This window comes from Bufo bufo, chromosome 6, assembly GCF_905171765.1.
Source record: "Bufo bufo chromosome 6, aBufBuf1.1, whole genome shotgun sequence".
In the NCBI taxonomy this organism is placed as follows: domain Eukaryota; kingdom Metazoa; phylum Chordata; class Amphibia; order Anura; family Bufonidae; genus Bufo; species Bufo bufo.
The window spans coordinates 268,483,066-268,493,437 of NC_053394.1; the positions used below are offsets into that span (position 1 = coordinate 268,483,066).

Consider the following 10,372-nt stretch of genomic DNA (forward strand, 5'->3'; position numbering starts at 1 on the left):
TGGAAAATGCTTATTTTTTTTTTTTTTTTTTTTTTCATACAAAGTCTCATATTCCACTAACTTGTGACAAAAAATAAAAAGTTCCATGAACTCACTATGCCCATCAGCGAATACCTTGGGGTCTCTTCTTTCCAAAATGGGGTCACTTGTGGGGTAGTTATACTGCCCTGGCATTCTAGGGGCCCAAATGTGTGGTAAGGAGTTTGAAATCAAATTCTGTAAAAAATGACCTGTGAAATCCGAAAGGTGCTCTTTTGAATATGGGCCCCTTTGCCCACCTAGGCTGCAAAAAAGTGTCACACATCTGGTATCTCCGTAATCGGGAGAAGTTGGGGAATGTGTTTTGGGGTGTCATTTTACATATACCCATGCTGGGTGAGAGAAATATCTTGGCAAAAGACAACTTTTCCCATTTTTTTATACAAAGTTGGCATTTGACCAAGATATTTATCTCACCCAGCATGGGTATATGTAAAAAGACACCCCAAAACACATTCCTCAACTTCTCCTGAATACAGAGATACCAGATGTGTGACACTTTTTTGCAGCCTAGGTGGGCAAAGGGGCCCACATTCCAAAGAGCACCTTTCGGATTTCACAGGTCATTTACCTACTTACCACACATTTGGGCCCCTAGAATGCCAGGGCAGTATAACTACCCCACAAGTGACCCCATTTTGGAAAGAAGAGACCCCAAGGTATTCGCTGATGGGCATAGTGAGTTCATGGAAGTTTTTATTTTTTGTCACAAGTTTGTGGAATATGAGACTTTGTATGAAAAAAAAAAAAAAAAAAAAATAAGCATTTTCCACTAACTTGTGACAAAAAATAAAAAATTCTAGGAACTCGCCATGCCCCTCACGGAATACCTTGGGGTGTCTTCTTTCCAAAATGGGGTCACTTGTGGGGTAGTTATACTGCCCTGGTATTCTAGGGGCCCAAATGTGTGGTAAGGAGTTTGAAATCAAATTCTGTAAAAAATGACCAGTGAAATCCGAAAGGTGCTCTTTGGAATATGGCCCCCTTTGCCCACCTAGGCTGCAAAAAAGTGTCACACATCTGGTATCCCCGTACTCAGGAGAAGTTGAGGAATGTGTTTTGGGGTGTCTTTTTACATATACCCATGCTGGGTGAGATAAATATCTTGGTCAAATGACAACTTTGTATAAAAAAATGGGAAAAGTTGTCTTTTGCCAAGATATTTCTCTCACCCAGCATGGGTATATATAAAATGACACCCCAAAACACATTCCCCACCTTCTCCTGAGTACGGAGATACCAGATGTGTGACACTTTTTTGCAGCCTAGGTGGGCAAAGGGGCCCATATTCCAAAGAGCACCTTTCGGATTTCACAGGTCATTTTTTACAGAATTTGATTTCAAACTCCTTACCACACATTTGGGCCCCTAGAATGCCAGGGCAGTATAACTACCCCACAAGTGACCCCATTTTGGAAAGAAGAGACCCCAAGGTATTCGCTGATGGGCATAGTGAGTTCATAGAACTTTTTATTTTTTGTCACAAGTTAGTGGAATATGAGACTTTGTAAGAAAAAAATAAATAAATAAATCATAATTTTCCGCTAACTTGTGACAAAAAATAAAAAGTTCTATGAACTCACTATGCCCATCAGCGAATACCTTAGGGTGTGTACTTTCAGAAATGGGGTCATTTGTGGGGTGTTTGTACTGTCTGGGCATTGTAGAACCTCAGGAAACATGACAGGTGCTCAGAAAGTCAGAGCTGCTTCAAAAAGCGGAAATTCACATTTTTGTACCATAGTTTGTAAACGCTATAACTTTTACCCAAACCATTTTTTTTTTATCAAAGACATGTAGAACTATAAATTTAGAGCAAAATTTCTATATGGATGTCGTTTTTTTTTGCAAAATTTTACAACTGAAAGTGAAAAATGTCATTTTTTTGCAAAAAAAAATCGTTAAATTTCGATTAATAACAAAAAAAGTAAAAATGTCAGCAGCAATGAAATACCACCAAATGAAAGCTCTATTAGTGAGAAGAAAAGGAGGTAAAATTCATTTGGGTGGTAAGTTGCATGACCGAGCAATAAACGGTGAAAGTAGTGTAGGTCAGAAGTGTAAAAAGTGGCCTGGTCTTTCAGGGTGTTTAAGCACTGGGGGCTGAAGTGGTTAATACCGTAAATATTATTGGAATAAAGCAATATGTGTGTTCTGTGCCTGCAGAAAACTAAAAGAAAACTTGAGGATGGATTGCAGAGGTTGGAGTTTTTATATGACAAGCTGAGAGAGAATACTGTGAGTATGAATTACTTCATTAATTATGCACACCAAGGGGCCATTTAGTGCCATATTAAGTGAATCACTGCTTTTCACTGTGAAGGGTATAGTAACAGAAGCTGATTAGGGGTTTTGCTCTAGAAAGATGCCATAAGAATAATTTTGGAAACGTAGTATTCCATAGTGTCCATTCAAATGTGTGTGTATATATATATATATATATATATATATATATAATCTACATACCCATTATGGTCCCTTTTTTTAAAAAATTTTTTTAATTTATTTATATATATATATATATATATATATATATATATAATAATAATTTTATTTATTATTATTTTTTCTTATTTAAAAAAAATAAAATTTTAACAAAAAAGGGACCATAATGGGTTAATAACTAAATAGGTATCCTAAATTCACCCTCACCGATTCATCACTGCTACCTTTCATAGACTAGTTCGGGTTTCCTGTGCTCTTCACTTTCTGGTCCTGGCTCGACCTGCCAGAAAAAGCCCTGATTCTTGTAAAGGTGTTAATACATCTTCAGTAGTGTTTGGCCGACTCCCCGTACACATACACACATTAGCTCAGCCATGGAATTTATGTGGGGGGGAGAGGAAAGCCGCTGACAGACACATCTAATCCTGGCAGTTAGGTTTTCGTTGCACCACTATACGAAGGAGGGAGCCCCATTGTAATAGTGATCATGGTCCCTGGCTGCATGATTTCAGACCAGGAACCAATAAAGGACCCCAGGACTGTCTCATGTGTATGCGGGTATACTTTTACTATACCCTTAATTGTCATTTGTGCATATTTCTGTGCACAGGCAAAATATGCTGGCCTGCAGAAATACGGCAACATATTGTAAAAAAAAAAAACTGTGGGAAATATAAAGTTTTTTTTTTTGCTTGTACCTCGAAATTAAATGCATTAATGCGGAACTACCATATTCATACTTCAAAGTGGTAAAACCAAAAAGCACAGTATGCCCTGCAACAAAATTTATCCTTATTCTGTGACTACACTACAAAAATAAAATTATGGAGGAATACAGAGGAAAAAATATTGTCTGCTCCTCAATCCCAACATACCCTGCATGTTAAGAGGTTCAAGGAGTTGGTCAACAGGGCTCCATTTTCAGTAAAGTGCTAAGAATGGTGTAGATGTACACTAATCGTGCAGCTGCAGAGCCTGCTGTCAGTTATAGAGAAGGTAGGGAAAGGTTCTTGGTGTCCCGGTCTTCCTCATCACTTCTCTCTCTATGTATAGAGATCAGGAAGCGGCACTGCTGCTTTCTGCTTTGGTCCTAGCAATCATGTAATCGCCCCAGTTACAGGAGAAATCGGCAAAAAAAAGTGTAATCTTCAATATCCCCTAAAGGTCTTATGTGACCTAATGGGGAACAAAAAGTGTAAATTAAAAAGAAAAAAAAGAAACCGCCACCACACGCCACACCGCAGCTTCTAGCCCCATGTCCGGCGACCATACCCCATACATTAAAAAAGTTAAAAAAAAATAAAAATAAAGCCCCATGCATCACTGAAAAAGGCGCAAAAATTATTTACATAACCATATGGAAATAACAGTTATGGCTTTCAAAATGCATGTAGTAAAAAATGGACAAAGAGTCTGGTCAGGAAGGGGGATAAATGGCGCAGTTTTGAATTGTTCAAAATGCCTGGAGTATTGGATGTTTAGTATTTTTAGTATGTTATTATCTTTCTTATGATTTCATCATTGTGTATAATCTATTATGATATAAATGTACTTAAAGGGGTTGTCTCACCTCCTTATTTCAGTCGTCAGTGCACGGCTCCTGGGGCACTTCCTGAGCTGTAGTGGGGGGGGGGGCGGTACCTCTGTTGTGATTGATGGAGCAGGCATGAGGCGCTTGGATAATATAATGCCGCCCCTTGACTACACGTGCACGCTCGTGAGGCTGCTAGACTATCTGAAACACTAGCAGTCTCAGCGGAGCAGACCCTGTAGAGATCATGACAACCTATGGTAAGTGGTTGCAGCGATTTGTATCTTACAGTAGAGAATCACAGAGAGGTGGACGGGAGCTGCTGCGCATGCGCACGACCCCGTGCGTGCTCACTCCATCAATTCCCGACCACCAGAAAGGCTGGCCTTTTTTCTAGCTCTGCGCAATCGCGGCCACCGCTGCTGCACTGCAATGGTGGCCGTAACCCCTGGAGATGAGCAGTGTATAAAGAGGACGAAGAAGTAAGATGGTGGGGACCAGAGCCATTTCTGCCACTTCATCTACATTAGTAAGTTACTTATATCAATGTCATGCGCATAATAAATATAACTTGATGAGTTGAGACAACCCCTTTAAATAGCGATTGATAATGAAGATGTAAAATAAACAGGGCAGTAATGTCTTGTGTGGAGGTCCATCTCATGCTGCCATTTTCTTTCCTTCAGCTATCGGCACATATTCTGGCTGGCCTACATGATATTGCCTGTTGTATGGAGAATCGCAATTACCAGCAAGGTCTTGCTGTACACACGCAGGTGGTCAGTGGCAGTAACTTCAGTGAAGTCTCCGGTTTCATGCCCATTTTAAAGGTCCTTATGACGATCGCCAGCAAGTTGGGAGTGTAGCACTAAAAAAGAGATGCGGACATTACAGGTGCACATTCGGGAACCAGCAACATGAATCCTTTTTGAACTGCAGAGTGGGGTGATCAGCTCGTACCAGGCCGGTGCATTGGGTGCTTTCTCATATACGTACAGTGCATGCGGAAGCAATCCAGCACAGTCTAGTCCCTGTAGATTACCGAGCAAGTTGAACGTGGATCAAGCAGGATGCCATCTTGACATTTTGGTACACTATTTACCCCGGTCGTAAATTCAAGATGGCTCCAGTTTGTGCATGGAATAGTATGGTTTATAATCAGGACAAAATTCATAGTAAGCTTCGCAATTGTGGCAAGGGAGCACACCCCTGCTTCCAAAGACAATCTGGATGACCTAATTGTATGGTATAGGCCTTTATAGTCATTGGCTTTGCAGTGAATATTATTATTATTAGAAGCATCTGGAGAAATGAACCTTTACCTATTGCCTGCTTTCCCTGTACTGTATATGCAGCAGGGCCTTTCTTTGTTTGATTCTTTTTCTTGGCGTCCAGTGCTGGTTGTAATTGTCCCTGGAGGTGCCAGATTAAAAGATGTTCTCTAGTCTCAGATGACCTATTAAAGGAATTTTACTATACTGTATAAAAAAGCCACGAGGAAATTACAGCCAGCAGTGTGAACAAGTTACGCCTCTTTCTTATGTAAGACTATGGTGTGTTTGTAAGATAAAGTATATGCTCAGGTAGTTACTGCATCGTTTTAAGTTATTGAATTATTTAAAATCTGTTTCCAAAAGCACAATATACTGAATAAACCATTTAACGTCACTCTTACGTCTTAATTGGGTGCACAAGTGGGAAAACAGGGTTGTGATACATTGATTAAAGGGGACCTGCAGCTCTCCTGACATGCTTGTTTTACTAAAAACTTACATTCCCAATTAAAGGGGTCATCCCACAAAAAAATATTGTTCATTTTTCAAACCATCACCTGGATCTGAATACTTTTGTAATTGAATGCAATTATAAATTTAGTATAGCCACTGAGTTATTCATTAAATTGTATCTGTACAGTGCCAACTGCATTTTTTTTTCTTTATTTCTCTGTCCACCTCACTGAGGTGGTCGCACATCCTCACTTCTATCCTTCGTCATGTTGTGACAGCTACAGGGAGAGAGCTGCTGCAGCAAGGACGAGTCCTCTGAGCTGCCAGCAAAGCAATTGGATCAATGAATAGGCAGATCTCTGCATCCATGTGAGGTACAGGGCTGGTTCCACCTTTGCTAGAAAGAGACCGTCATGCCATATATGATGTCTGATTTTCATTTTTATATTCGATGAGACAGCCCCCTTAAATAACTATTCTGGAGTGGTAAGACTGTAGTTACACACCCTTTTGACAAGAGGAATGGTAATACCTGATTTTTCTAAGAAAAAGTGCTCCAGAATTTTTTTGTGGTGAATACAATTTTTGCTAAAACAAATATGTCAGGCTGACTGGTCCTCTTTATGGCATGTCAGACTTAAAGGGGATGGCCCATCTCAGACATCGGTGGCATATCGCTAGGATATGCCACCAATGTCTGAAGGGACACAAACCTATCTCTAGAACAGAGCCCGTAAAGTGAAGGAGAGTGGACTGTCCCTGTGTGGCCACCCTCCATTTATTTCTATGGGACTGCCAAAAATAGCCGAGCGCTGGCTCAGCTATTTCCATCAGCCCCATAGAAATGAATGGAGCAGTGGGCGCACTTGCTTGTTGTGCTTCCCATTCATTTTTTTGGGGGACTTCTGAAAGTAGCCGAGCTTGCCGCTCGGCTATTTTCAAGTCTCCCATAGAAATGCATGGAGGGCGGCTGGGACCCGCACCTATCAGACATTGGTGATATGCCACCAACGTCTTAGATGGGCCAACCCCTTTTAAATGATTAATTATTTAATTATTTGGAAATGAATATTTATCTGCATGCACATCACTAATGCTGGTTACAACTGATGTATAAATGACCCAGGGAAATCCAAAACTTAATATATGTGAATGCTTTACTGCATATCCAAGGACCGGCATACACACTACATTTAAAGTGACCCTCCGGTTTAAGAAAAAACTTCACATTGACTAGGGAATGAGCAGAACACTTACCTGCTGCCCTTTGTTTCATCTTTTTAGTTGCAGATTCACCACGACTCATGCTGTTCTTTTCCCATCCAAGATGGCCGTGCAGCTTCGCATACTGTGTGCATTTAATAGCCCAAGACACTTCCTGCTGCTTGTGAATTGGCCAGTACTGTGCACATGACGAGTGCTGGCCAATCAAAGAGTAGGAAGCGTCTTGAGCAGCCGATACACACTGTGCATCAGATTGTCTGAGAAACCGTGTGGCCGTCTTGGATATCAGAAGAGGAGCCCAAGATGAAAAGGAGGTCCTAATTTAAGAGTTGTGTTCATTCCCCAGTTAATGTGAATTTAGTTTTTTAATCGAATGTTTGCACATCAGCTAAACATCACAGTTAAATGTTTAGTAGTTGTAGCATTCCAATAATAGACTACATAAAAAGTTATTGAAAGAGGGGGGATTTACTAAGATAAGCATTTCATATGCCAGTATTAGTCTAAAATGCGCTGGAGTAAGATGGCACAGGCGCATCTTTTATCTGTGCACCAGGAATGCAGATCTGCACCAGCTAGGAGATGGCATAGATTCGTGCTATCATTTACGCCACTTTATGGTATAAATTATAGTAAATTTGCCAGCCCGTGCTTGGCCTCGCCCTATCTGCTATTTCTTTTTTCGGCATAACATCGCAAAGTTGCAAAAAATGCTGTGTGCCAAATTTTTCAACTTTTTTGATGCCAGTTTTTTGGTTCAAAGAAATTGAGAACTGAACACATTTTGTAATACTTTATGAATTGCTTTCTGATTGCCCATTGCTAATTTAAATGTGAAACAGGATATCGCATGACCTTGGCTTCTACTTGCTGAACAGAACTATGGACATGACTTTCAAATGAAGACATACGACTTGGGACGGAAATGTCAACTTTTCAACAAAATTTTTAGGTTCAAGATTGCTTGCTGATTAATTTCATAATGTATTTTGATCGGAGCTCCACTTCCTTGAGGCACAGACAAAACTGCTTACTTGTAGCCACCAGTAGAGGGGACTTAGAAGATTACTGCATGCAGTTTTTTTGTGGTTGTCTGGAAGGTCATTTTTTTTACACCAGAACAGCATAAAAAACAAAGTGATATTCTCACCTCACAGATTCCCCATCGCTCCTGATCCAGCGATTTGCAGGTTCCTGCCGGACTCTACTTTCTGATTCTTCTCGACACACTGTTGGGCACAGGGATGACCTACCTCTGCCGTGATTGACTGTGTATTGTACATTTCCTGTGTATTGAGAATACCAGCGGAGACCTGGGATGCATCAAACCAGAGTTCTTGGGTATTGGTGAATATCACTTTTGTCTCTTTATGCCATTTTGATCCCCTCAAAAATCCTGCTCTGACAGCCCCTTTAAAGAGGACCTGTCACCACAAAATGCAAATTAATCTGGAGGCACCTTGTTATAAAGCAGAAGGAGCTGAGCAGATTGATAAATAGTTTTGTAGGAAAAGTTTCAGTATGACTTGTAATAAACATTTTATATCTTTTGATTAGATTTTTTTAACTTTTCACCACCCTGTGAACAGCCGTACACGTTGGAGGTGTTAGAAGTGATTGATAGCATTTTCCGTGTAAGTGTGTATACAGATATACACTGCCTGTCCAAAAAAAAGTCGGCACCAAAAAAAAGCCTTTAGCTTTGATTACAGCACGCATTCTCTGTGGCATTGTTTCGATAAGCTTCTGCAATGTCAAGATTTATTTCCATCCAGTGTTGCATTAATTTTTCACCAAGATCTTGCATTGATGATGGTAGAGTCTGACTGCTGCGGAAAGCCTTCTCCAGCACATCCCAAAGATTCTCAATGGGGTTAAGGTCTGGACTGTGGTGGCCAATAGATGTGTGAAAATGATGTCTCATGCTCCCTGAACCACTCTTTCACAATTTGAGCCCGATGAAGCCTGGCATTGTCATCTTGGAATATGCCCGTGCCATCAGGGGAAAAAAAATCCATTGATGGAATAACCTGGTCATTCAGTATGTTCAGGTAGTCAGCTGACCTCATTCTTGGAGCACATACTGTTGCTGAACCTAGACCTGACCAACTGCAGCAACCCCAGATCATAGCACTGCCCCCACAGGCTTGTACAGGAGGCACTAGGCATGATGGGTGCATCACTTCATCTGCCTCTCTTCTTACCCTGATGCGCCCATTAGTCTGTAGCAGGGTAAATCTGGACTCATCAGACCACATGACCTTCTTCCATTGCTCCAGAGTCCAATCTTTATGCTCCCTAGCAAATTGAGGCTTTTTTTTCTGGTTTGCCTCACTGATTAGTGCTTTTCTTACGGCTGCACAGCTGTTCAGTCTCAATCCCTTGAGTTCCCTTCTCATTGTGCGTTTGGAAATGCTCTTACTTTCACTATTTAACATGGCCCTGAGTTCTACTGTTGTTTTTCTTCGATTTCACCAAACATTGAGGGCTACTTTCACACTTTCGGCAGAGTGATCCGGGAAGCAGTTCCGTTGCCGGAACTGCCTGCCGGATCCGGCAAAACGTATGCCAACTGATGGCATTTGTAAGACTGATCAGGATTCTGATCAGTCTTAAAAATGCCTGATCAGTCAGAAAAATGCATTGAAATGCCGGATCCGTCATTTATTGCCGGATTGGCATTTATTTTTTCACCTTTTTTTCGCATGCGCAGACCGGAAGGATGGATCCGGCATTCCGGTATTTTGAAAGCACTAATACATTTCTATGGAAAAAATGCCGGATCCAGCATTCAGGCAAGTCTTCAGTTTTTTTTCGCCGGAGATAAAACCGTAGCATGCTACGGTTTTATCTTTTGCCTGATCAGTCAAAATGACTGAACTCAAGACATCTTTATGCATCCTGAACGGATTATTCTCCATTTAGAATGCATGGGGATATACCTGATCAGTTCTTTTCCGGCATTGAGCCCTTTTGACGGAACTCAGTGGCGGAAAAGAAAAACGCTAGTGTGAAAGTTCCTTTAGTGATCGCCGATCACGATCATTAAAGATTTTTTCCCCCGCCACATTTCTTCCTCGAATACGATGGGTCCCCACTATCCTTCCAGTTTTTAATAATGCGTTGGACAGTTCTTAACCCAATTTTAGTAGTTTCTTTAATGTCCTTAGATGTTTTCTCTGCTTGATGCATGCCAATGATCTGACCCTTCTCAAACAGACTAACATCTTTTCCACGACCACAAGATGTGTCTTTCGACATGGTTGTTTAGGAAATGAGAAGCAACTCATTGCACCAGTTGGGGTTAAATAACTTATTGCCAGCAGAAAGATAATCGCTCATGGAGTAATTATACAATAGGAGGCTCATACCTATTTTGCTTAGTTAAATCCAGGTGGCGACTTTT

At 40.9% G+C, this 10,372-nt stretch overlaps 1 protein-coding gene across 6 annotated transcripts in view; it reads left to right on the forward strand.

Moving 5' to 3' along the window:
- SEC31B (SEC31 homolog B, COPII coat complex component) overlaps positions 1-5,681 on the forward strand; it is a 145,028-nt gene extending 139,347 nt beyond the window's left edge. For 5 of the 6 annotated variants that reach the window (XM_040434631.1, XM_040434633.1, XM_040434634.1 and 2 more), the window contains 2 exons: positions 2,206-2,277; positions 4,702-5,681. In XM_040434631.1, coding sequence (XP_040290565.1) covers positions 2,206-2,277; positions 4,702-4,881 — 252 coding nt within the window. In that variant the 3' untranslated portion in view covers positions 4,882-5,681. Of the gene's footprint in view, positions 1-2,205; positions 2,278-4,701 lie in introns of those variants that run through there. The other variant, XR_005779409.1, reaches the window with a different exon arrangement.
- The last annotated feature ends 4,691 nt before the right edge of the window (positions 5,682-10,372 follow it).